The sequence below is a fragment of the Enhydra lutris genome, unplaced genomic scaffold (genome assembly GCF_002288905.1).
Source record: "Enhydra lutris kenyoni isolate GAN:26980312 unplaced genomic scaffold, ASM228890v2 scaffoldscaffold8, whole genome shotgun sequence".
Classification (NCBI taxonomy): domain Eukaryota; kingdom Metazoa; phylum Chordata; class Mammalia; order Carnivora; family Mustelidae; genus Enhydra; species Enhydra lutris.
In genome coordinates, this window is record NW_019154092.1 from 10,854,695 (window position 1) to 10,881,290 (window position 26,596).

The 26,596-nt window shown below is 41.4% G+C and overlaps 1 protein-coding gene across 1 annotated transcript in view; it reads left to right on the top strand.

The window, feature by feature from the left end:
• The window catches only part of LOC111142637 (L3MBTL4, histone methyl-lysine binding protein), a 378,206-nt gene that overhangs the window by 184,922 nt on the left and 166,688 nt on the right, over positions 1–26,596 (top strand). The window contains exon 13 of the mRNA XM_022495947.1: positions 18,319–18,421. Coding sequence (XP_022351655.1) covers positions 18,319–18,421 — 103 coding nt within the window. The remainder of the gene's footprint in view (positions 1–18,318; positions 18,422–26,596) is intronic.

Here is a 26,596-nt window from a genome sequence, read left to right on the forward strand (position 1 = left end):
TTTGTGTTTCATTTGATGTATAGTCCTTCATGATAGACTTTTTCTACACCTAGGATCAAAATGAAATACCCAAGATTCAGCACTAAGTTGTCAAGACCTTTCCATTGTGCTTTGCATTCCCTGAATGTACTTAAAAAGATATAAAAATATCAGAACCAAAACCCATGTCTACCTTGGTCATCGACAGAATTGCCATTTGGCAATCATTTCAGTTAATCATATCATTTGGAAACTGTAATCCATTCACATTTGAAGCTAAATTTCTTTATATAAGTCTAATTTCTTTTATTATATTGTGAATTATCTGCCCACAGATTACCTTCTCCATTGGACAATGGAGTGCCCAATAGTTCTTGCTTTGGAAATTCACCGAATTTGAGAAAGAAAATGATGGACTTTGGAGTTAGAAAAACTTGGATTTAAGTTTTCATTTTGTTCTGACTGGCTCTGTGTCTTTGGGCAGGTTGCTTTACCTCTGGGACTTGTAGACTTGTGCAATTAAATACCTTAATGGCCACTTTCAGTTGTCTGGCACACAATGGGCCTTTAGTGAAAAGCAGATTGGGGTGAAGAGCACAGACATGTTTGTTTCCCCTGTCACCATTTCTCTTCCTTGATCCAGAAAAATGGGAGTTGATTTTATTTCCTAAAACTTATACAACCAGCGTGGTTTTTTTCTCGGTACTTGTTAAAATTGTACTATCCCTAAAAGGGTTGCTGATCCCCGAGCGAATATTGACTGACATTAAGGACAGTTCAAAACATTTAGAATTATTGATTTAGATTTAAGATAGCAGATGCCATAAGCCCCATTAAACTCAACTAAAGAATTTTGCAGTTCTTTAAAATAAAAATCTGAATACATTGCAATTCTGCACCTAATTCTGATGTCTGGGTTTTTACCCCACACCAAGGGATTTTCCGACTCTGGCTGGGTGTTCCGCAATTCAGCTCAATTCTCACAGTGTTTACCCAGAAATAGGGTAAGGGTCTGAGTTTCAGGACTCAGTTGTAGAAGACTGCACCCACCAACTTCAAATGCCAGTCAGTCTAGATTGTCACCTGTGCTTCCGGCCATAGGTCATAGTTTCCAACGACCCACCTTTGGGTTTAATTAGTTTGCTAGAGCCTCTCACAGAACTCAGAAAAACATTTTACATACTAGATTATGTGTTTATTATGAAAGGGTCTAACTCAGGAATGGAAGCCAGAGGGAAGAGATGCAAAGGGCAGAGCTTCCATGTTCTCTCCTGACTAGAACCTTCCCCATATCTTCATGTGTTTCCCAGTCTGATGGGAACCTCTGAACCTCATCCTTTTGGGTTTTTATGGAGGCTTCATTACATAGGCATGATTGTTTAAATCATTGGCCATTAGTGATTGAACTCTGTCTTTGACTCCTCTTCCCTCTCCAGAATTGGGGCCAAGGGAGTGGGACCCAAAAGTTCCAACCCTCTAATCACTGGTTGGCTCTACTGGCAACCAGCCTCCAGCCTTCTGTGCTTTCCAAAATTCACATTGTTAGCATAACAAAAGGCACCTTTATTGCTCTCATCACAGGCAATTCCAAGGGTTTTAGGAGCTCTATACCAAGACATGGGGGAAGACTAAGTATATGTTTCTTATTATAAATCACAATATCACAATCATAAATATATCACCAGTGAAATAAAAGTATTCTTACTGAGTTGTTCACTAGCTTTGTGGTTGTCAAACCAAATGGTTATAAACCGTTTTTCACCTGAGCCTCTGTTTTAAGCACAATTTTCCATTCCTTTATCCCTGATTTAGCAATGGTACTTTCTTCACCTTTCTGCCTCTCTTTTCAGTCTACACTTACTGCTTCTTCCCTCTGGGTCGGTTCTGCATTCCTCGTGCCTAGTGCTTATCTGCTAGCATTTGGGCAGCAGACGAAGTCCTTTGCAGTCAAGGGTCATCTCCTCTCCCAAACTTTGTGTGATGTCCCCAGGTAGATGAACTGTCTCCATCCCCACCATCCTATAGCATTTCATCCTGTCATCTTTTGGGTCAGGAACATGTTTCTTGCCTTCGCAAGCCCAGAACTTTCTGGCTTCTCATTTCACACAGAGTGCATTCAGTTGCAGAAAGCTTACTCCCTCCAACCTAGAGGCCCACCAAAGTCTGCCCCGGCTGGCCCCAGCAGGGACCTCCACCCTTGTCTTTGCCACTCTGGCCCTTGCTGTATCCGTGCCACACCGGCTTTACCGCCACTTCTGCCTCTGCTGTCCCCTGGGCTGGGAGCTTTGTGCTGCCGCATGCCACCTGGGCTTGTTCAGCTGTCCCCTCCCAGAGGGAGCTTCTTTACCCAACCTTCCACAGACAGCAGCACTGCCATTCTCTAGATCCTTAGATGCCTTTGGGTTTCCTGATGGCAGATTTCACAGGCCATCGTGGTACAGTACGCATACATGTTTCTGTCTTCACCCCTCCTCCGTTTCGAGAGTGCCTCTCCTGTGGTGGCAGGGACATCATGCTGCTGTTGGTCCTCGGGGCACAGTCTGTGCTGCCTCCACGCAATAACGCAGACTTGGAGCTCAAGAGATGGTCACTGAATGACTAAGTGAGTGAATGGATGGCTTTCCTTTGAGACCACAAGTTCCCCTAAGCAGGGTCTTTGTATTATTCACCTTTGCTCCTTGGAATGTTCACAGCTCTTGCGGGTGGTAAATGCATGTCAGAAATACTTGTGGGGCACCTGGGTGGCTCCGTCAGTTAAGTGTCTGCCTTCCCCTCGGGTCATGATCTCAAGGTTCTGGGATGGAGTCCCTGTTCAGTGGTGAGTCTGCTTCTCCCTCTCTCTCACTCTCACTCTCTCACAAATAAATAAAAATTTTAAAAATCTTCAGAGAAAAAAATACTTGTAGAAGAGTCCAGAATGTAATGAGCCAATCCACCAACAGAGCAGCTTCTTCCCAGAGGCTGTGGCCCTGTGTCCTCCCCTGCCCCCTGGACTGCATGCTCCTTCATGCCGTATGCTGGGATGACTCAGCCCGTATCCTCCGCGCGGGCCCTCAGGAAATGTTTGCTGCATTTGCTTGTTGTTTGCCTCACTCCATACATTGGACAAACGTAATCCTTCTGTACCTGCTTCACCTCCCTGCCCCTTCAGCCCTTGTTTCAAACACTCTTTTAGAAATCAGAATTAGACGGAATAAAGTATTTGATTGCGTGCAGATGCTTTGTTAATGTTTTAAGGTAGGAATAAAAAGATCAACATTGAAATATGACAAGCCCCAATGCCTCTAATTAGGCATTAGAGGTTAAAGACAAAAAAGAACCCTTTTTTTTTTTTTTTTGGTTTAACAAGTGAGGTGTGGATGTACCACTTCATAACTAATAGCCTTTTCTCACCAGGGTACATGGGAAGTGTTCTTTCTGCAGTGACAAAGAACAGACCCACAATGACAAGCACTGGTGGGGGTGTGGAGTGACAGGGCAGACCACCCAGTCCTCCAGGGTGGGGACCAGCAGTGCAGGTGCCCATCCCATCAGACAAACCTGGCCTCACCATTTATGCCAGGAATACGGTCCATCACAACCTCGAGGGGAACAGAGCTGCTCTCTCAATGTGGATGTAAAAACACGTAGCTACAGAACCGGTTTGATTCATATTCTCAGGAAGTATAAGCAAACCTCAAACAAGTGCTTTATCCTTGGGAGTCACCAGAGATGTGGCTGAAGAAGATAAACCTGACAGAATCCTCCCAGCTCACCAAGCCCCAGCATATCATGCCCAGGTGTGGATGCAGTAGTTAGTAGCGCCTATTAGAGACAGAGGTGGGGGGGGGGTGGCCCGTCAGAATGTGCTTCCTGGCTTACCCGACCCCAACAGAGTGTCCCTTTATGGTCAGAGAAGTCTCCCTTCCCCATCACCCACACTTAGACAGGAAGGTGGTCACCCCAGCTGTTGGACAGGCCTGCTGAAGGACCGAGTCGGGTGTTCAGAAAGGGACAGCATCTTCTGCTTTGCAGCCTTAGCAGTGTTGCATGAGGCATGATGGTCTTCGAAGAGGGTGGCAAAAAGCAGAAACTGTTTACTCTGCCGCACAGCCTCATACCCATGGTAACCGCACACCATTCATGACCAACACCTTGCTGGGTGTGCAGCTGTTTCTAGAAAAAAGGCTGAGCCTTACTTTTCCTCAAGGAGGAATCCCTGTCAGGTCTGGGAGGAATCTGAGGAATCTGCCAGGTTGATGCCTCAAGACACTTCCCCAAGTTGTGTGGTCCCAGCTGTTTGCTCCAGTCCCCAAATCTCTGTGCAACTTTGCATCTTGATGCCAGGTTCTTGCTCACCTACCAGTGCTCTCAAAGACCCTGTGTCTCCTTACTGAGGTATAGAAGAACATCTGGGTCCCTTCTGGGTCCGACACAGGGTATGTCAAAGCAGAAGTATGGCCTTCAGCTCATTAACTTGACCACAGGCCACTGCTGTGTCATTACCTTCTGCTGTATGGGAACTTTTCTTAGAGATGTGGGGCCACACCTTTGTAGACCAAAGCAAGCAAATAGCTGGCTATTGCCCCAGCCTCAGATTGGGTCTTCCCATTTATAAATAAATGCCCATTCCAGTGCTAGCTGAAGAGGGGGGAATGAGAACAAAGGAGGAAAAACAAGAAGACAGAATGTGAATACACACACACCTCTCACCTCTTAGTCCTCCTTTCTCCTCTCATCCATCCACTCACTCCTTTCTTTCAGTTTTTTGAACACAAAATCTTTTCACCCCAGGGCCTTTGCATATGCTATTGTTTCTGTCCAGAATGTTCTCTCTGCTCTTCTAACAGACTACACTTTCATACCCTTTGGAATTCATTTCAGATGGTCCCTTAGGAAAAAGGCCTTCCCTGACACATTATCTAAAGAACGACCACCCCTGTTTTCCATTTTATCACTACCTCTTCTCCATAGTACATATCATAATATGTAGTTATTTTAATGGTCTGTTTCCTTGCTTTTTGTCAGTATTATAAACTTCATGAGTGGAGAGATGAAGAGTGTTGTGTCTATCAGCATTTCTCCAATGTCTGGATTCCAATATTTATCTGTTTTTTCCTCTAAGGATTGGTTCATCACTTATGCCAAAGCATGCTTCTTTAGAGGCCACCTTGGGTTCTCATCTGCAACCATTATGGAGTGAATTCTTGAGTAGCAGTTGTAGAGTTAGTTCAGTCAGGCCTAGTAGCAGAGATATAGGCCAAAATACTTCCACTACCAACAAAGAGAACATTCATGAATAGGAAGTTGACAAGCAGAAAAAGATTTCCTTAGCTGACTTCCATGTCTAAATAATTTTGTCATTGTTCTTTCTTTAGCTTCTGTTTGATTTATATTTGGAAGTAATTATGATGCCTGATTACAAAGTAAATTAAACATAGATAACATTATTATGAAGTTAAATTGTATAGTAATAGACTAGTTTTACAAACTACAATAATAATAGCTATAACATTTATTATAATTTATTTTAAGGACCCTGTAAACATTGCTAATTTATTTAACTATTAAGCAAAAACAAGCATAATAGAACATAACTTGATAAAGGACATAACCCATTTTCCTTTTGGTTCATTACACAGCAGATGTATAAATATAACAGAATGATTTGTAAATATACCAAATGGCCTGGTATGTTGTTTATCCTATTGAGTGAGATAAAATCCCAAAATCTGAAGTAGGAACTCAATGATTAATAAAACCCCCTTTGATGACATTTGGGACCCTGTGGAACTAGGAAAGTTTTATTCTGGTGGAGATGAAAATTCACTTAAATTATAAAATAAAACTTAATGCAGTTTTAGTCCACATCTGGAATGATAAATATGATGATGGATAGATGTCATTCTGAGAAAAAAAGGAAGATTAACTTAGCCAGGTAATAGCACAATTTCAATTTCAGTCCATTTTAAAGAGAATTTTATAAGGAGAGTTTAGTTCTTGTTCTTCCAAAATCCAGCAAGCAAGTAATCAGCAGTTTTAAGAGTCCCTAAGTACTCATTGACTTAATAGACAATTACAGCATATTGTGCTTTAAAAAGTTAGCTATTTTAGAAGTCCCTAATTACAGATTTACATGATAGACTTATCAAGGAAAAATAATACATTTCAAAATGTACTTATAGTCTTAATGATATTATCTGTTTTAAATGTTCCTTGCTGAAGTGCTTATCCTGTGTGCTCTACCTTCTGGAGGTGTGAGGGCAGAATTCATATACTTTGTTCTAAAACTTGATATTTGGGTGCCTAATTCTAGCATGGAACAGTTTTGCGGATTATTTTCTCATCATAGCTAGATGACTTCCTTTGCTTCTGTTCATAGTTATTGAAATGAAATATGACAAGGTGGTCTTAGTTGTCCCATTACAGACACTATTAGATTGTCTCTCATCAAAGCACTGTTCTGTTCTAAGTTACTGATAGTACAAATACACACAAACTTCTAAGAGTCCTGGAATAGCTCAGTGGTTTGACAGTAAAGCACTCTATTCCAGCGTGAGGGTCCTATCCCAGCATGTGGGTCCTGTCCCAGCATGAGGGTCCTATCCCAGTACGTAGGTCGTATCTGGCCACAGATTTGTGGATGTCAGCACGTAGTTGTCCTTTAGAGACCCTGGGTTAGGCAGCAGACTTTTCAGGACTTCTCAGAAAGGTTTTAACCCTATCCAGAAAACTGTAATGTCTTCTTAGGAAAGGGAAAGTGATGATATGCAATTATTACACCCGTGTCTACATTGCCCTACAGGTTTGGATAATGGAAACCTTGAATGATCAACAGACTGCCTGAGAATATTGTTTGAGGAAGGTTTACCATCTTAGAGGGTAATGTCAGTGTTGTCACTGAATAAAGACTTTTTTTTGGCATCTAAACTGTACTGAGCACTGTGCCAAGCTTGGAAAGTCCTGTGGGACATGGTTTTACACTGGTGACCGTAGTGGATGGGGCAGCTAGAATGGACTCTGAACGGCACTTGGCCAGGGAAGTGGAGGGCAGGTCCCACAGGAGGCGTTGCAGGGTCACTCTGCTGCTGCAGATACCAGTTTCAGTGTGAAGAGATTGAAATTTCTCCTCCCAAGATTCTAGTCACACCAACGTCATGTTTTGAGCTTGGGGGTCAGAGTGAAGATGGGGAACATGTGAGGGCAACTCCATATGTTTGTTTACAGACAAGCTTAAGGGTAGTAGCATCTTGGAGATATCTTGTTCCCTTTCTTTCATGATCTTAGAAAAACTGGCAAATACCTGTCCATTTTATTTTCTAAGCAGATCTATCCTTAAATGACCCATTAGAATGAAAATAGAATCAAATATTTTTAACATAAAATAAGTATTATATATTTGCATTAGGAAGGAAGCTGTATAGAGATTATGGTTTGTTTTTTCATTTCACTCTGCATTCTAAACAACCAAGAGTCATGAAGTTGAAAAGGTACACAAACCTAAAATTCAGTCAATAATGCGAGAGCCTTTGGCTTATATTTTAATTTTCATGTATGCTTTGATACTCATTTCAAACCAGAAAGTAAAAATTAGAGTATTTTTTTTCTTGGCAAAGCAATACATTTTAACTTCAACACATACGAATATTGTAATTTTGAGAGATGTCAGAAGAGCCTCCCTGGGTCTTTGGGATAACAGATCTCCACACTGTTGCATCCAGCTGGGGCCGCCATGGGGCTTTCCTTGCATGACCTGCCTGTGGAAGGACTGACACATTTAGGAGCTCCTATCCTAGCTGCTGCAGACACAACCTCAGAGTTACTCTGACCCGCCAGTAGCCTCTACCTATTACATATGACATGAGCCTGTCTTCCGTTGCCACTTACCTGCCCTAGAACGTTCTTTAGAGTGCTCCTAATTTTACTTGCAGCATTCCTTCATAAAAATGTTCTGCATGTAATGTTTCTGTGATCACCAAATAGTGGGAAGCCGATACGGGTGAGGACATGGCTGCTGATAGCGTATCACTGCCACTCTGTTACTGACCCACTCCTTCAAGACATTATTCCCCTCGAATAATCCTACACTCTTTAATGCTGCTTTGATTGACTTTTTCTGCATATTAAAAGCCTTTATGTCTCAAGGAATGGCAGAGGAGAGTGAAAGAAGTGGTTGTGGAAGTTTATAATCTTTAATGTGTAGCTGGTGTTTTTTACAGGGAAGAGAACATCCTCCATCCTTTGCTTTTAAGTCATCCCTCTCTTCTTCATATCAATGGACCTGTTTTGTAACGGAAGTCATTAGGAGCCAACTCATTATGTAATACCTGCCCACGAATTCCCTACAGTGTCAGGTGGTCAGGGAGAACGGCAATACAGTGAAGTCTCCCATCTGATTCCAGGGTTAGCTTTCCACCTTCCCCAAGTAAAGGCAGGATGTGTTTTTAGTCACAATTACTGAAAAGCGTGTCTCGCTCAGCCTAGTGCAGAGGGTTAGTCCTCCATCACGGAACTGGACAGTCAGCACGTGCTGAGCAGAAGACACTGTGAGTGGCCTGAGTTCAAGGTCATGCTGTATGAAGACCATACCTGGACCATTGCCAGCTCAGGAAAACTGCGCCTCTTGTGAGGAGCGTGTGAGGATCAGGAGCAGCGGTGGTCTCCAACTCGCTCTGCGCGCTCCCGTGGTGGTCTCTGGCTTGTTGTGCGCACTCCCGCTGTATCTGTTGCTGTCGCTGTGTAGCATGGTGCAATCACCCAGACTTCACTCTGTTCATTCCAGATATTTGACTAACACATGTGTGGTTACCCTTGCTGTCGCTTAAGCTTTAAAGCAAGAGATAGTGTGTTCAGAAGTTTTTTGTCTATAAACCTATAGAAGTTTTGAGTACAGACGTTGCATCTTGGGCAGCATAGCAGAGAAAAGAGCACAGATCTGCAAGTTAAGAAGCTTGAATTCTTGTCCTGATATGATGTGATTTATGATCGGGCACAAAGAATTTTATCTCCCAAAGCATTATTTCCTTATTGCAAAACTAAGAGTGGTCTAGGTCAGTGGTTTCCAATCTGAGAAGGAACAGCTAAGTAAGATCCACAAGCTTACCCCTGGAATTCAGATTTTTGGGGACCTGGAACTTTATATGTCCAAATATCTGAGGCCTTTCCAGCTTCTCCTGATCCTCTGTGGCTGTGCCCATGGTGTCTGGCCTACGCAGAACCTGCTAGGTTATTGTCCTGCTGCTTCAGAGTGGACTCAAAGGGCAGGTACCGTGGACACTTACCCAGCCATCGGCAAGTTGGCATTTCATGGTCAGACCATATGAGGGCCACTTACTCTCTTTTTCAGAATGGAGCATCTTCATATCTATGATGAAAGGGGTGTTGTTATTTGCTGTTTTGAGCAGGTAGCACGGAGCAGGTGTGGTCTCTTGCCTATCTTGCACGGAGGTCCCTCTGGGCGGCACTAACACTTTACAGGCAGGAACTGCTCATCCTTCTCCCTCAAGCCAATAATCCAAACTAACTCAAAGCCCCCAGTGAGTAAACTGGTACACAAGTCTTGGAGGAAAGGTGGGCTGCTCCTTCTATTTCATCCAGGCATGTGTTACCAACCTCAGGGTGGAGGGTTTCTTTCCCACTAAAACATGGCAATTCTGCCAAGACTAATCACAAGTTACTCAATACAGGAATGTCATTAATTGTAGTGTTAGGTTTAGAGTAGAAATCACAATTAATTATATACATATAAACAAGCTTCCCAAACAACTCTCAACATTTAGAATAGTCAAGGTGCTAATTTTTGGAGGGATTGGGCATTAATGCCCAGTTCTACTTTAGGAGTTATTTACAGGTTATTGGAAAGATGTTATCTTCACCCCTTTTTAGAATCACTCCATAGTTTAATTCTTCTAACTAATTTCTTCTTTTGGCAAAAGAAGAAAAATCAGTTAAAGGATTGGAGATGCTCAAAAACAAACATGAATACAGTTTTAGGTCAGTTTTGTATCTCTCTTCACATGAATAAGTAAAGTTCTAGGAGTAAGGAAAGCATAGTTACCATCCTTTGGGATTCTGTTTAGTGTCCTATTGCAGGGGGCAAAGTAGAGGGAGAAAGGAAGGGAGGAGAGGGGACAGAGAGAGAGCATGAGGTCAGGGAGGGGAGAGAAACAGAAATAGAAGTATAGAGTGAGGAGAGAAAGGGAAGGTTGCAGTGTTTTCATTTTGATTAGATAGGAGTAATTCATTTACATAAACCAAATACCAAATTAGTTGTTGTTGTTTTTAAGAAATCTGATTTCATGAAACAAGATGGGATCAGGAAGGAGACAAACCATAAGAGACTCTTAATCTCACAAAACAAAGTGAGGGTTGCTGGGGGTGGGAGGGTAAGGATAGGGTGGCTGGGTGATGGACATTGGAGAAGGTATGTTTTATGGTGAGTGCTGTGAAGTGTGTAAGCCTGATGATTCATGGACCTCTACCCCTGGGGCTAATAATACATTATATGTTAATAAAAAATAAAAAATTAAATTAAAAAAAAAAAGAAAGCTGATTTCATATAAAAGACAAATGAGGGGAGATGTAGCACAAAATAAAGTAGTTTTAGCTTCTATAGTAGCTGGGCTTTTTTTTTTTAAGATTTTATTTATTTGAGAAAGAGCACAAGCCAGGGTGGGGTGAGTGGGGAGGGCAAAGGGAGAGGGAGAAGCAGAATGTCTTTGAGTAGGGAGTCTGACACAGGGTTCCATCTGAGGATCCCTGGGTCATGACGTGAGCTGAAGGCAGACCCCTTAAGTGACTGAGCCACCCAGGTACCCCAGTTTTTATAATAGCTTTGAAAGAATTTGTGTAAAAGTAAGATTTAGAAGACAAATGCATCTACTTTTATTTCTTTCTTAAAAGTAATGAAAACAATGATACAGTACAGTCTAGTGAAGTAGTTTTGTTTGACTTGCTGTTATACACATATTGCCCCCTACCACCTGCCCCTCACCCCAGTATGGTTATGAATTAGAGGCAAGTTTAATTCAATTTAGTTCAGTAACATGTAAACCAGGTATTTCATGTGTACCAGTAACTCCCAAAGTTTTTTCTACTCTTAAAATTCTGTGCTTCTGCATTATCTATGTGGACTTCTCCCAATTTTTCCCTTCCATAAATCAAGAGTGTTGTTTTTCTGATTTTTTGAAAGGTTAAAAACTGGGTTACAAAACAGGTTGGCATTTTATGAAGGTCTCTGCTACTTGATAATATGAGAAGAGCCTAGTTTTGTTTAAACAGTTGGGTACAAATTGACGCCCCAGTCCTGTGCCCATACTTAAGCGTGAGATCCGATTTTTCTGGGCTCCCCTTGTTATTGACCAGTTACCCACCATGTTATTCTGTCTCTTATTTAAAACTCCACATGTGATAAGTGCATTTTATATTTGCTAAGGGAATCCTTGCCCACTGTTCTGTCTCCTTTTAAAAACCGAGCAGAGCCCAGTAGAACATGTTTCACTTTTGACCTTAAATGTTCAGTGGGAAGCTCTGGTCGGATCCGTGGGAGGGGCTTTTAGAAGGCTGGCATTGCTGCTGAACTCTTCTCACTGCGGGGTGATGGTGATGCTCGCCGCAGTAGAATAAGTATTATTGTCACCACTGGCCACAGAGCAGGACTCGGGCACATTTCTAGATGGGGTCCTGCATCAGGTGGGTGAACTTTGCCTTCCATTACAGCTATTGCCATGGCTATATTTTAAAGGTTTTTCTAGATCAACAGGTTAGACAAAACAGTCACATTTGTAGGAACCTTTTCTTATTCTTAAGTTGCATTTCCATTTCACAAAATTATTATTCTATTTTGCTTACATATCTTGAAAACTGACAGCCTGAAACCTGGGACAAGCAAACATGGTGTTTGGTTACATTATTTTCTTCAACACTGTTTTCTTCTTCTGTTTGAGAAACTCATTATTACAGCACAATGGGTATTTGTTGTTCCTAATTTCATTAGGAGATAAAGAATAAGTATGATTAATCTATAATTTCAGTTTGAAAGGTATGCTTATTCTTTGCATTCTCTAGCATTCAGGGGTAATTATTTCATTAAATCTTCTTAACAACTGTAAAATAAATCTCCTGGTGGGAGAAAAAAAACAAAAACAAAATAAAACAAAACAGGGTACTGCCCTAAAGGTTTCTTCCTAAAATAAAGACAAGTGAAATCCTAAGTGTATGAAATGAGAACATGTGCATATCTGAATAGTTTTCTTTATTTATTTCTTTTTAGATCCAGATTTAAATCTGCTCCTTCCCTTGCTCCATTCTTAATTTCAGCTGATGGTCTTGGGGCCTGTTTTGCTAAGAAAACTAGTGCTCTGGGTGGAGAGCACTTAGTGCCCAGGTCTGCCCCTTTTTTCTCTTCCATACTCCCTTACCTTGAGTCAGACTTCTTGGCATTCAGTGACCAAAAACGGTCCCATTCCAGTCCCAGCAGCTCTGCGCTGCATACACACAGCCAGGGAACAGGTGGCCTTCCTCAGCATGTGGTCACAGCCCTTGACTTGCTTCCTGGCGCACTGTTTGCATGTCCTTCTCCATGGAGGATGCACGGCTCTGCCTGGCTGCACCTTCTCCACCCCTTCCTCATGCTCTTTTCGCCTCTACCTACTCTGTTCCCCAGAGCTCAGTCCTCAGGCCTCTTTTCTCCTCCACTGACACTAACTCACCATGGGATCTCACCTAGTCCATGGCCTCAAGCACCAGGTGTAGACACCATGGTTGCAGGGTACCTCTAGACCCAGCCACTAGGCACAGCCTGCCCCAGGCCCTTGCCTACTGTGTCCCTCAAAGAACAGACTCAGTAAGTGTATTCTTAATTATTCTTCAGTCCTTTCTGTTCTCCAGAGTCCCCACCTAACCCAGAATGTCCCTTTGGCCTGTGAGGTCTCATCTCTTGCCTGCTTTCCTTTTTGGCTCCAGCCACACTGGCCTTCCTGCTATTCTTCCAGAAATGTGCTCTCACTCCGTGTAGAATCGAATGTCAGGACTTCTCCCCTGACTACCAGCCTTAAGAGCACTCCCACTTCTGCCCCATGACTTTATGTCTTCCTAGCACCATCACTATCTGACATTCCATTGTGTTTCTCAATGAGTGTTTATTCTATCTTTAGCAACAGAACGTAAGCTCCAGGGACAACAGGTCTTTCTGTTTGGTCTGCTGCCATATCCTTGGCCCCCCAAATCCTGTCTGGTATATAGCAGGCACTCAGTACCTCTTTAAATGAGTAAATAACTCTCAGTGGCTATTCCAAAAAACTATTATTTAAAAAATAGTATCAGGACGCCTGGGTGGCTCAGTTGGTTAGGCAGCTGCCTTTGGCTCAGGTCATGATCCCAGCATCCTGGGATCGAGTCCCACATCGGGCTCCTTGCTCATCAGGGAGCCTGCTTCTCCCTCTGCCTCTGCCTGCCATTCTGTCTGCCTGTGCTCGCTCTCTCTCCCTCTCTCTCTCTCTGACAAATAAATAAATAAAATCTTTAAAAAAAATTAAAAAAATTAAAAAATAGTATCAAGAAAATAAGAGTTAAAGTATCTTAACTTGTCTGCTAGCAGTATCAGATTTAAATCTGTTCCACTTTTCTGTGTATCCTCCAGCAGATATTACCACCCGATGGTAAAGTCATTTCTCTGTAAAACACTTGTGAAATGAATCAGGTTGAACTGAAAACTTTTCTGGCAGTGGTAATTAGCTAGGAAGCCTGCTGCTTGATCCTCGTGCCTTGATGTGGGCCCACATCAGTGCAGAGCTCACATATATATGTAAGGGAACAGAACCCCTTCATTTGCTTCAGTGCCATTGTCATTCTGCCCCCAATCACCTCTAGACCCAATAAAATAACAGTTCGGAGAAGGGGCTGCTTCCTACTCAGAAAGAGGGCAGTGAACGCAGTCTCTAACCCACACTTACTGCGCCAGTAAGCCTTTTCACTCACGTCACTGGTGGTCACCAGTTTCCGCCATTTTGAAATAAAGGCCAGTTCCCTTTCTCATTTTTTAGCAATGGGTGCGGGCTCTTTAGTGTACTGATTTTTCCCTTGATATCTTAAATCTTCTTTACGTGACAAATAGATCTAATGCTCATATGCAGTTCTTGTTTTTGTCTTAGAACAATTATTTGATTTCACAAAAGGATAAACACAATAAAATCGCTGTTTTCTTGTATGGACTTTTCAGCTGCAAGTCACACAAAAATCTGTTTACAGTGGTTTCATCAAAGAGGTTATTCTTCAACACTTTTGCTTTCGTCTTTGTGCTTGTCAACCTTGTGAGCTCTTACGTCTGCATTCCATGAAGGTCGAGGAAGGAGGACATGGGCAAAGCAGCACTGGCATCACCTTTACCCTCCTGCTGGGAAAGAAGCCTTTGTGGACATCCTTATGTTGCACTTCCCTTAGGTCTTATTGTCCCAGATGGTGTCAAATGACCACATCTAGATGTGAGAGGCTGGCAAAGCCAACATTTTTAGCTGGGCACATTGCTGCCTTGAACCAAATCAGGGTTCAGTCAGCAAGAAAGAGGGAATGGACGTTGGGTGGGCAACTACAGTGTCTGCCTGGGCTGCTGATGGCAGCCACATAATTTCATATGAATGGGGGGCCCACTAGGACATTTTACTTACTGTATCACGTGAGTGTGAAACATTGCTCCTTACTCGGATAATTTCCAGTCTACAAGGAAATTTCAATTTCGTTTTGCCTTTGCAGGAAGAACTATGCCATTAGATTGACTCCTGCCTAAGTACAATTTTCACAGAAGACTCGGAGTAAATTAGGAGCTATTAGTGCTTGATAATAGCTCATGGTATTCAGAAATAGAAAACCAGATATTGATTTTAGACAAGCTAAGCTCTGAAATAGGAGTAAAGTGGGGATTAGCTTCCAGCATGGTGGTCAGGATATGCCAAATAATGCCTACAGGTGTTAATTGTTGCTGTCTTTATGATTTTTGATTCATTTATAAAATGTTTTTATCTGGTATTTATTATGTGCCAGTTGCTGCTTGTAGTGGGTTCTGGGGCTCCAGTGGTAGACTCATTAGATAAGGTGAATGTCCTGACTCTAGTGAAGGGAAACAGGAGCTCAGCAGATAAACTAGGAAATCGATTTCAGTTAAAGTGGCAAAAAGCAGGCAAGGAAGGGTAAAATGTTCAGGATGGTCTCTCTGAAAAAAATGAATTCAAGTTGAGAACATTTTCTTCTTGAGACTTAATTCTTTAAATATCCAAGTTAAAAGGAAGATATTCTTGGTAAAAATGCAATTATTTTCTGAGGAAAAAAACATTAATTTTATCATAGGTTCCCTTATCCTAGAGGCAATAATATGAAGGATTATAGAATTCACAGGTTTCTTTTCCCCAACAGATGGCTGTCTAATTCACCGTTGAGTCAACCCATTAAACTTCATCATACAAAATGTACCAAGGAAAATTGTTAGATTCCATGCTTTTTTATTGCATGTTCTTCTCTACTTCTTCTTTGTTATGACCCTTGCTTGCGGTTCTTAATGTAATAACTCTTCTCATAATAGTTGAGGTCATACTCTTCCTTACGTATCTAACAAGTAGAGAAATATAACCCCCATCGGGACATTGGAGATAAGTGTGCATTGATAAATATTTAAAAGATCACTTCAAGCCTAATTTAATCAAGTGCATTGAAATAGTCCTGAAAAACATATTAAAGAGCCTTCACTGACAGTTTATTGGAAAGTTGTCCACACAGAGCGACAGGCTGACTGACAGAAAGCATTTGTTTGGTGGTTTGTTTATAGGTATAATATTCCAGGTCTTTTTGACGGTGGCCTTAGTAGTGCATTGTGAAGCGCAGTTTGGAGAAAACTCTATTTATATTCTGTGCTTCTTTCTTATAAATCTTTTTATTTACCGACTGACATAAACATACTTCTTAATTAGAGACTTGCTTACAGTTCTTTAACTGTAGTTTTCATTGAATTTGTTTAAAAGTTGTTTCTTTCTCAAGGCTGCTTCCAAAAGCTACCTTTGGATGAGGCAACATGTTTCTCTCTGTTTATCCCTCAAGGTGTTTTGCAAAATTATGAAGGCATAATAAGTGTCTAAGACAGATTTTCTTCTCACTCAATAAACTTACCGAAAATGTCTCTAAGGTCTAAATATTTGCTGTGGTACCTTCTAATATTTGTTATATGTAGGCCGTGGGCTTGTATATAGCCTGTGAGCGTCTACAGCTTGCAGGTTATAAACAAAGCTGTAGAAATGGCAGCCCAGGAACATATCTTGAGGTTCTCTGACATCTTCAGGTTAACGAGAGGAGGGAGATCTGGCAAACAGTATTCCAAGAGAATGCCCATATGCAGCAAGGAAACTGTCGGCAGGGGTGGGGTGGGGGGGGGGGTGGGTGCTGCCACCAAAGCTTGTGGACAGTAACAACTTGAGAAGGGATAGTGCGTAATCACACCAAGGCAGCAAGTGTGATGTATCCTTAGTAGCCCATGATGGGCTTCATGCACAGAAGTCGTTAGTGACCTGAGAGGAATGACATGGTTTGAGAAGCGAGATGTGAGGAAACAGAAATAACTTCTCTGAGAAGTCTGACTGGGAAAGGCAAAACAGTGAATGGCTCCTAAACGGGAATGTGAGTCCCAAGGAGAGCGTTAAGCTTTTGTTTTCTGTTTTGTTTTGTCTTTGTTTTTTTTTCTTTTTGTGGTGGGGAAACTGGAATTTGTTGAAATACTGGTACAAAAGATTCAATAGTGCAGGAGTGACAAGAATATATTAAAGCCTAAAGACCCTATAGATAAGATCCAAATGGAAAGGGTGAGAGACCCACCCTGGAGGGGAGAGAGCTCCTCATTGTAATGGAAAGGAAGGAGGGAATGCTGTACCCCACGGACAGGTTCCTGTTTTCCCAGTGAAGTACAGGCAGGGGCAGCTCTGAGAACCAGAGGTAGAAGCTTGTGGAGGCCTGGGAGAGTGGGGAGGGGCTCAGGTGACACTGAAGACCATAGTTTTGTTAACAGTGAATCTGTACCATTGTGTAATTTTTTCTAGGAGAACTTAGTCCTTTGAAACACAGACCAGCAGGGTGGTGCCACTGACCCATGGCAAGCTCTTTATATCCTTCCTACAGTCACCTGTCACAGAAGGTCGTCGAGGCAAGGGGGCTTAAGTTATTTGCAACAGAAGGGAGCTACTGGTTGGCAGAATCGAAGAAAAGGGAAGGGAGTTATTTATGAAGGGAGAGAAGTGAGGATGGGAAAGAAGGGACTCCGTGGCCTGGAAACTCCCAGGATATTGAACCATCATCGGCAGCTGGGCTACCTCAGCAAGCAATCTGGAAGGATACGATTTTGTAGTCAGATGGCCTGTTTGCTTAGTGCTTTTGGAAGCAGTGTCATTTTGTGTGATGACAAGATCCAGAGCGCTTTTTCTAGAGAGAGAGCAGACTGAGGAAAATCACAGAACAGAGAAACAGGGTTGAGCTCCTGATAATCTTTAGAGATAGATTGCCCTTGGGCTTGATAGAGTTTCTCTCTGGCCTGGAGTGGTTACATATAGTACATATTAGCATTGATATTAGTATTAAGTATATACACCATTATAATATTAATGCAGCATAAGTGTTACTGTACGTAGTATTAGTGAAGTGGAGTAGGAGTCAGTGCTTTTTTTCAGCTAGCTTTGAAAGCTACTTAAGCGTGGCTAGGGCTATGTTCACCATCTTTGGCATGTCTCATTTATTAGCTGAATTTTTTTTAAGATTTTATTTATTTAAGAGAGAAAGAGAGGGAGAGCAGAGGGGCAGAGTGAGAGGGAGAAATAGGTACCCCACTAAGCAGAGAGCCTGACACAGGGCTCAACCCCAGGACTCTGGGATCATGACCTGAGCCAAAGGCAGACTCCTAACTGACTGAGCCACCCAGGCACCCCTATTTATTGAATTTCTGTCCTGTATTTGGGGGAGTCTTGTTGTGGTTGAGTGGAGTTTCAAAGGGAACCACAAACCAGACCTCACTCTTTCACATTCTTAGCTCATGGTTATATCGCCTTTGCCAGTATGATTCTCTAAAAGAAATGGATAAATGTTCTCATATTTTTAAAACATTTCAATGCCTGTATATTTCGCTCTGCCTCAGATATCAGTTGTGTTAGTTTTATCTATGACAGCACTGATATTTTCTGCTAAATCATGTTATAAAACATCACAAGTATCCAGTAAGTGTTTTAGTGATGGTTTGTTTTTAATTTGCAAAGTCTCAATGAATATCATTTACATATTTTAGTCTTTCTAGTTCTTTACTGAGGGTGTTTTCAAGGTATGTTCTTTTACTTCCTGAAGGAGCAAATGATGTGAAAATCCTTCCAGGGCAAGCTGTTTGTCCTACTCCAGGGTGCCGAGGAATAGGCCATATCCGTGGTCCACGGTATTCAGGACATCACAGGTAAAAATTTTTCTTGTTTAAATTATTTTAGGGATGAATTGGAACAGTGTGCAGATTAGCAGCTATAGGTAGCATCATAAATGACTCTCTTGGAGCCAAATGCCTTCCCATCATGCTCCCTTCTCTGTGTCTCTAAGGCCCCACTTGACATTCCCTGCTGCCTGCCCACCTCTGCCCTTCCTGGAGCTTTCTTGGACCCTTGAGGTCTTTCCTGGACCTGCATCACTTCCCAGAACCTCTGCTGTCTGACACTTTCCTTAACAAGTGCCTGTTCTATGGGACGTGCTCACCACTCTGTGTCCCACCCCAGGCCTGAATTTTCTCCACACAAATGCTGCATCCTGCTGTCTTCTAGAGAAATTCCAGAGCTTCTTGCCTCTCCCCCCTATTGTTTTCACCTTGCCCCTATTTCCCTTTCTCTATGTTTTAGTCATTTGGAGATGAGATAATTCAGTGATAGAATAGAAAGTATTAAGTATAAGTTATATTGAAGCATATACCCATGTATCCAATATTTCAGAAAAGTTTAGAGAGGATAGTGCTTTAAGAAAAAGTAAGTACAAATAAATCCGTATAAGTCCCTACTGTTTTTTCTGTTCCCATCAATTAGTAAAATAACATAGAGATGAATTATTCATATGGTGCTATAGTTACAGAATATGTAAAATAAAAAAATTTGTTGAAATACAAAAATACATAAGATAAATGTCATAGATAAGTAGAAAGAGAAGAGAATAAGTTATGAAATGTGTGATGCAAGGTAATATTTGTTTGAACAAAAGAGATCCATGTGGAAGTCTTGCTTTACCAGGTGGTTGCAATCCTGGAAGCCAGCGCTGAAAACAGTTCTAAATGAACTACTAAAGCAAATGTTACTATAAGGAATAACAGTAAACACTCCCAAATAGCATAAATGAATATGTTATATGTGTAAACGTAACATTAACACTTAAAAGGATGTCATATAGAATCCATAAAAAAAGAAATAAAGATGTGTGGACATCTTGGGTACTTGGGCAAATGTGTAGGACTCATGGGCTAGGAGACTGGGGACAGATCTCTGGAGAAATTGTGTTATGTGGGGGAAGGAGGAAAAGAGACTAAAGGACAAAAAGTGAGAGGGAAGGGGAGTGGTCACACCATTTGGGGGACTCTGTATTAGGTGAAGACCCTGTTGAAACAGAGCCATTTTTCAGACATCCTTAGGGGTATATAGCTATGAAGAATCTTCCTTGGGCTTTTGTTGTGGGCTTCTTTTTGTTTTTTTAAAATCTAGAACTGCATACCCCTTTATGATTAGTCACGAGTCATATATGCCTGTTTAAATTAAAATTAATCAAAATTATGGGGCGCCTGGATGGCTCAGTGGGTTAAGCCTCTGCCTTTGGCTCAGGTCATGATCCCAGGGTCCTGGGATCGAGCCCCGCATCAGGCTCTCTGCTCAGCAGTTAGCCTGCTTCTCCCCTCCCCTCTCTTTGCCTGCCTCTCTGCCTACTTGTGATCTCTCTTTCTCTGTCAAATAAATAAATAAAATCTTTAAAAAATTAATCAAAATTAAACAAAAACTAAATCCTCTGTTCCTCAATCACATGTATCCAAGTGTGCCCATTCACCACCATACTGGATGGCACAGAAAGCAATGTAGCATAGCCATGAGAGTGTTTACCGTGTTCTGCTTTCTCCTAGTAGATTTTTGAGTGGCAGTTATTTCCAGATGAAAAGTGAGTCCTTCCTTCAAAACTTGGGTCATTATCCTGAAAGTTAGCAAGACTGTAACATTGTGGTTGGCCTGGTTTACCCTCCTGAGGCACTGGGGCTGAAATAACAAATATCACCCTGGACAGCTCCAGCATGATTACCCTGGAGATAAAATTACCAGGTAGCTCAGTCAAGGTCTCTTCTTCCACTTCATCACAACGGACTTGGCTCCCACACTGTTCCTACATGTGGTTCACTTGCTTCTCCCTGCTTGGATTCGGAAAACATAGTGAACAGAGTCACAATGGGTGTGCTCCACTTTGTTCCAGCAGCTTCCTGGAACTTTTCTCATTCAGTATGGAACAGACAGACCCAGTTGTTCGTATTTGTAGTATCTAATTATGAATAATATTGGGACTGTCCGACATGATTTCCTCCATCCACCATGCAGCCTTTAAAGATTGGCCTCAGAACTTCTAAAGAAACTGGAAGAGTGTGGAAGTAGAATTTAAAGAAAGGCATTCAGTGAAGCCTAGCAGAAAAATCAAATACTGCACCTATATGATAGTCAGAAAGAAAGCACAAGGCAGTCTTTCTCCAGACATAACGATTCATAGGGCTGCTCAGGGCAGTGTCTTTGTGACTGGGTCTTGGCTCTCTTCCCGCCCTAGACCTTGTTATAATAGAGCAGGGCTCCTGTAAATTGAAGTCTTCAGAAGCTTAATGATTCCATTACCTCAGAAAAAAAAATAAACAACTACTTGTGATGAGCTTCTTTCTAGATTAGAAAAGACAAAAATTAGATAACTGGATGGTTCTTAAACTTGCATTTAGAACTTATACAGAATTAAACTGTCAGGCAAATTCTTACTTACCTGTGAAAAGAGATTTTATTATATTTAATACTATTTTGTATTCATGGAATGAGAGTAAGTTCTTGGTGGGGTTAGTGTTGATTGTAAAGCAGTTATGGAGGGCAGAGGTTATAGGCAATATAAGGTTAGCTCCAGTAGGCACAGAGCATTTCTCTCTCTTGCTTTAACCATTTTCAGTGACTGGTCTTGTCTTACCAAGTTTAGCTTTGAGATGCTAGAGTTACTCATTGACTGACTGTATCCATTTTTTCCCCCATTTTTAATTAATACTTTGATTTCTTTTTAAACTACCAATTCTTGTTTTCACTTCTGTATAGATTATCACATTCTGAATATCATTTACTCAGTCAATGTACTAATGTAATGTTGAGTATAACTTAAGAACTTGGAACTAATTGGGCAAGAACAGTTATGATAAATCATTTATATTCTTTGGGGTTTGTTTTAATGTATTCCCATTACTGTAGTATTAATTTTACATAGTTGTATAACATGAAAAATATCATTCGTCAGCGTGTATCTTTGGTGGTATCTGTTGAGAATATTACACACACACACACACACACACACACACACCCCTAACTACACCTACTAGGAATTTGCCTTAACATACCCAAAGTTGTCATTATACATTTTCCATCTTATTTGTCAATGAGACGGTAAGCAGGAGATAAGAATTTTAAAATGCTGCATTCTCCCAGATCCCTGGATTTGTTGTCATAATCATCTCTAGCTTGAGTTTCCTGAAGCGTGTGAATTAGACTTGCATTTTCTAAAATGAAAGGTTTTTTTTTCTTCTTGTCATAAATATGTACCTTTACCGAGGAGTCATCATTCTACAAAATGCTCTTTACAGTTTCTAGTCCAGAAGAGTTTTAGGCAAATATTTTTACATTTAAAAAGAGGAAGAAGATAATATAAGTAGAAACCCCTCCAGCTTCACAAAGTCCTGTACAAAACAGCTCAATTGACCTCTGCTTCCAAAGCCTTGGGGAACGCTTGGAAGTATAGGAAGACAGTGATTTTAGTTCTGTAAAATACTCTGGGCAGCAAAGTGCTTGCAAGGAGTGAGTCTTGTTTTTACCATTTTATGTCAGGGTTTCTGATTCTGATATTGAAGTCATGGTGTTTTGAAAGGAAGTAAACAATGTTCTTAAAATAAGTTGTCAGTGTCTTGTTTCGTACAGCGGGCAAGGAGAGCTGTGACATCAGGACATAGCTGACGACATCTGAAAATAATAGACCACTTTGAGAGATCAGGTGGACTTCTTGGTATCCTTTTTAGATGGATTTCAGACAGGTTTACTCTAGTTTTCATTAAAATAGTCAAGGGGTTAACAGTAATATTCAAAGCTGTTTAGAGTTGATGTAAAATCTGCATAAGCCATTATTTAGGAAAAATTGCAGCAGTTCTTATCTGTATGAAAATAGGACTTTTGGTACACAATTATCACACAATTTACATGTTATTTGAATGAATTTACATAGTGAGTAAAATGAAGTAGGTGTGTTTGTTAACATAGAAATATTTAAAGATGACAATATTGGGACTACAAAATGTAAACCTAATTTAAGCCAGGGTCCAGGATTAGACAGGAATTTGTTTTTTCTAACTGAGTAGAACACAGATTCGGAAAGACTTGGTCTACCTCTGTGTCATAAAACATACAAAGTGGGGCACCTTGGTGCTCAGTCTGTTAAACGTCTGCCTCTGGCTCATTTTCCCAGGGTCCTGGGCTCGAGCTCCATGTCGGGGCGGGTTCGGGGGGGCGCTGCTCAGAAGGGAGCCTGCTTCTCTCTCTGCCCCTCACCCCTCTGCTCCTGCTCTCTCTCAAATAAATAAATAAAATCTTTAAAAAATATACAAAGGTAATTAGTTAAGGAGCTAATAATGACATTCTTTACACAAAGAGTCAGATATTGTTACAAGGTAGGGACCTCTTGCCCCAGTGCTCCCAGGTGAGATACAGGACACACATTGCTGGTGTCACACCATAAAGAAAACACACACACACACACACACACAATTAGAAAACGGATGTCTACTGCTCTGAAGAAAGGATATCTGATAATCTAAGACATTTTGAGTGCTGTTCATGGAAATTTATGGCACAACTTGGCCTCTATTCATGATTTATAAATCAGTTTGCCTGTGTGTGTGTGTGTGTGTGTGTGTGTGTGTGTGTGTGTGTGTGTGTATCATGGCATATATGTGTGTGTGGTATGTATGAATGTATATGTATATGTGATGTGTGCATATGTATGTAAAATGTGTGTGGGTACAGTAGGTACATCTGTGGGATGTGTAGTGTAGTGTGCGGTGTGTGTTGGGAAAATTTGTGTGTGTGTGTGTGTGTGTGTGTGGTGGGGGTATTGTGGGGGGAGTGTGCTGGGCTGTGTAAGTGTGTGTGTATACGTGGTGTGCAGTTGGGGCCTGTGGAACTCCTCTGGCTCTTGACCTCATCGACAAATCTCTTGGCATTCTTAGAAGCGGATTTTCATCTTTAGGGAGAGCATTTGCTGTGCTGTCCCCCTGCTTCTTGGGTGGGTTTCCTTCCTGGTTGCCTGGCAGTGCGGCCTCTGCGCACAAACCCCTGCATCCCCTCTGATCCCTCCCAGCCCTGCCTTCTGGCCCGGACTCCTTTGACAAAGCCATTCCCCTCCAAATCCTCTCTCAGCAGCAGTTGGGTCCCTTGGATGGTCCATTCATCATTTCTCCACACCTGGAGACCATACCCAGCCCCCTGCCCTTGCCGGTTTCTCTACAGGTGAGCTGCACAGCCATATTACTGGGACTCCCCTGCCTCCTGGGATTCCCTTTGCCTCCTTTCTGCCACGTACTTGATTTCCTGGGTTTTAAGTATTGGTCCCTGGTTTATTTTCTCCCAGGTTTTGGGGTAGTATTTGTGGGAGGTAGTTGGATTTTTTTTTTTAATATCAAAAGTATCTTTTATCTCTCCTCAACTATAGTCATTGACTTGTGGATAGAATTCTAGTTGGAAACCTTTTTCTTCAGAATATTGAAGGCATCGCTCCATTTTTCCCTCTGCATACCAGAAGTCAGCTGTCATTCAAATTTCACTTCAGGAAAGGATTGGTCTTCCTCTTCTTCCACCCCACGCTCTGCAAGAATCTCAAGCCCTGGACAATTTTAGGACTTTCTTTTTATCACTGGTATTCTGAAATGAGATTTCATTCATAGGTTCAATCAGCAAGCTCACATCTTTTGTTTCTGGGAAATGTTGCTATGGTAATTTTTGAGTAATGCCCTCTTTTCTATGTGCTCTGATGTTCTCCCCTAGCATTGACTTCTCTGTCTTTTGTTCTTTCCTATGGACTATTTCTTCAACTTTGACTTAGAGTCCTTTGGTTGAAATTTTTAATTGTACTGGGATTTTTTTTTTCAGTTTCTTGAAATGCATCCTTATTCTCTGATTAGTTTTTTTATTTCATCTTGTTCTGATTTTTTTGATTTGTGTGTCTTTTTTTTTTTTTTTTAACTCTCTGACAGTATTTGAGGCTGTTGTTTTCCTGCTCCCTGCATCCCCTTTTTTTCCCAGATACTTGTGTTTTGACTTGGTTTGGGTGAGGTTGGTTGGCTTCTTTCTATTTCATGAAGGACATTCTGGTAAGCCCAGCAGTCCTTCTCCGTTTTCACTCTTGAGAGAGAGGCACCAGAAGGCTGGGATGCACCTTTGCATGCATGTGTGGGGCCCGCCTGCTCGTGAGCTTCTTGGACTGGTCAGGCAACTGCCCAGCCAAGGCCAAGGAGCCTGTCACCAGCAGTGAGCCGCCTCCTCTGAGTAAGTTCCTTCTAGCAGACATGATGTTTCCAAACGTTTCCTGGTACTCTTATGCCATCCTCTCCCTGCAGACTCTTGGCTCTGTCCTTGTTTGATATAGGAAAGACACTGGGGTCTGAAGCCGACAGCCAAGAAGGAATTCTTGAGATGTCTTTGGTGTAAAAAGATGATTTTATTAAAGTACAGGGACAGGACCCATGAGCAGAAAGAACTGCACTGGGGTTAAGAGGAGTGGCCCATTATCTAGTTCCAAGTTGGGAGGGGGTTAGGGATAGCGGAAGTCCCTAAGAAATTTTGGAAGCAAGATTTCCAGGACCTTGAGGGGGCTAGCTATTGTTGGGAAAAGATCATTTATTACTGTCTAATAAAACCTGAGTCATGGGGCGCCTGGGTGGCTCAGAGGGTTAAGCCTCTGCCTTCGGCTCAGGTCATGATCTCAGGGTCTTGGGATCAAGCCCCACATTGGGCTCTCTGCTCAGCAGGGAGCCTGCTTCCTCCTCTCTCTCTGCCTGCCTCTCTGCCTACTTGTGATCTCTGTCAAATAAATAAATAAAATCTTAAAAAAAAAAAAAACAAAACCAAAAAAACAACAACAAAAAACAAACCCTGAGTCATGAAACCCTTCATGTATATCTGTGGGTCATATGTTTGGGGAATGATTGCCAACATGTATCATGGAGAATTAGAGATAAAGGAAGTTTCTAAAGGAATTTTTGTATATTAAAGTAGACTTACAGGATCCTGGGAGTTCGGCTAAGATTGTCTTTTGCCCTTAGTGAAGTATTAACATAGAGGCAGCAGAGTTTCAAGAGGAATGTCACTCTGTTTTCAAGGACTTGTCAATGGGCTACAGATAGTAAAGAAATTTAGTACTTTTTCTTCTGCCTTTGTTTCCCACATCATTATCCATTTTCCAGCTTCAAAAATGTGTTGATTTATCTGCTGTCATTTTTTCTTCTGTGCTTTTTGTTTATGTATTTATGCCCTCTCATCCATTTATTTGATTATTTTAGTAATGAGAGAAGGAATTTATTACCAAGAAGAAAGGAAAATATAATTTTCTAGTCTGCCATATTTTCTCGTATTTTTAAAACTTGGTTTACTCCCCAAGTAATCATTTAGTTAACAGTATGTAATTTTATTTCTCTTTATTGTTGTTTTGCCTTATCATAATAGCATTTTCTTCTTCATATCCATAGAAATAAAAGATTGTGTAAATGACTTTTTATTGGCTCTGTAAATTTTAAGAATTTATAATGACTGATTGGAATACTGTGTTGAAAAGGATTCTCAAAAGCATGGTTTTAATTTTATATGCACAGTACTTCTTAATTTGTTGTCACCTGCAGTTAAAGCTTTATCATGCCAAGGGAGTACCTTTATGACATGTGTTCACGTTCATCTGATTCCTTTGTCACTTGGCCTGTCATTTTCTTTGACTTTATGTAACCACATTGTGAAATTGAACTAGGTAGAAATTTAAAAATAAACTTGTAGATGTATTTTTACTTTACTAAGTAAAAAGAACAAGAGGATCTGACTTGGGATAACACTTTTAATTGTCAAAATGACATGATTAATTACCCAATTTAGTAAAAGCATTGATAAAGTAATGAAAGATCAGCCTTGGGTCTTTAAATCATTTCTATCCATTACTTGGAATTCTTTTTTTTTTTTAATTTTATTTATTTATTTGACAGAGAGAGATCTCAAGTAGGGGGAGCAGCCAGCAGAGAGAGAGGGGGAAGCAGGCTCCCCACTGAGCAGAGAGCCCAATGCGGGGTTCCATCCCAGGACCC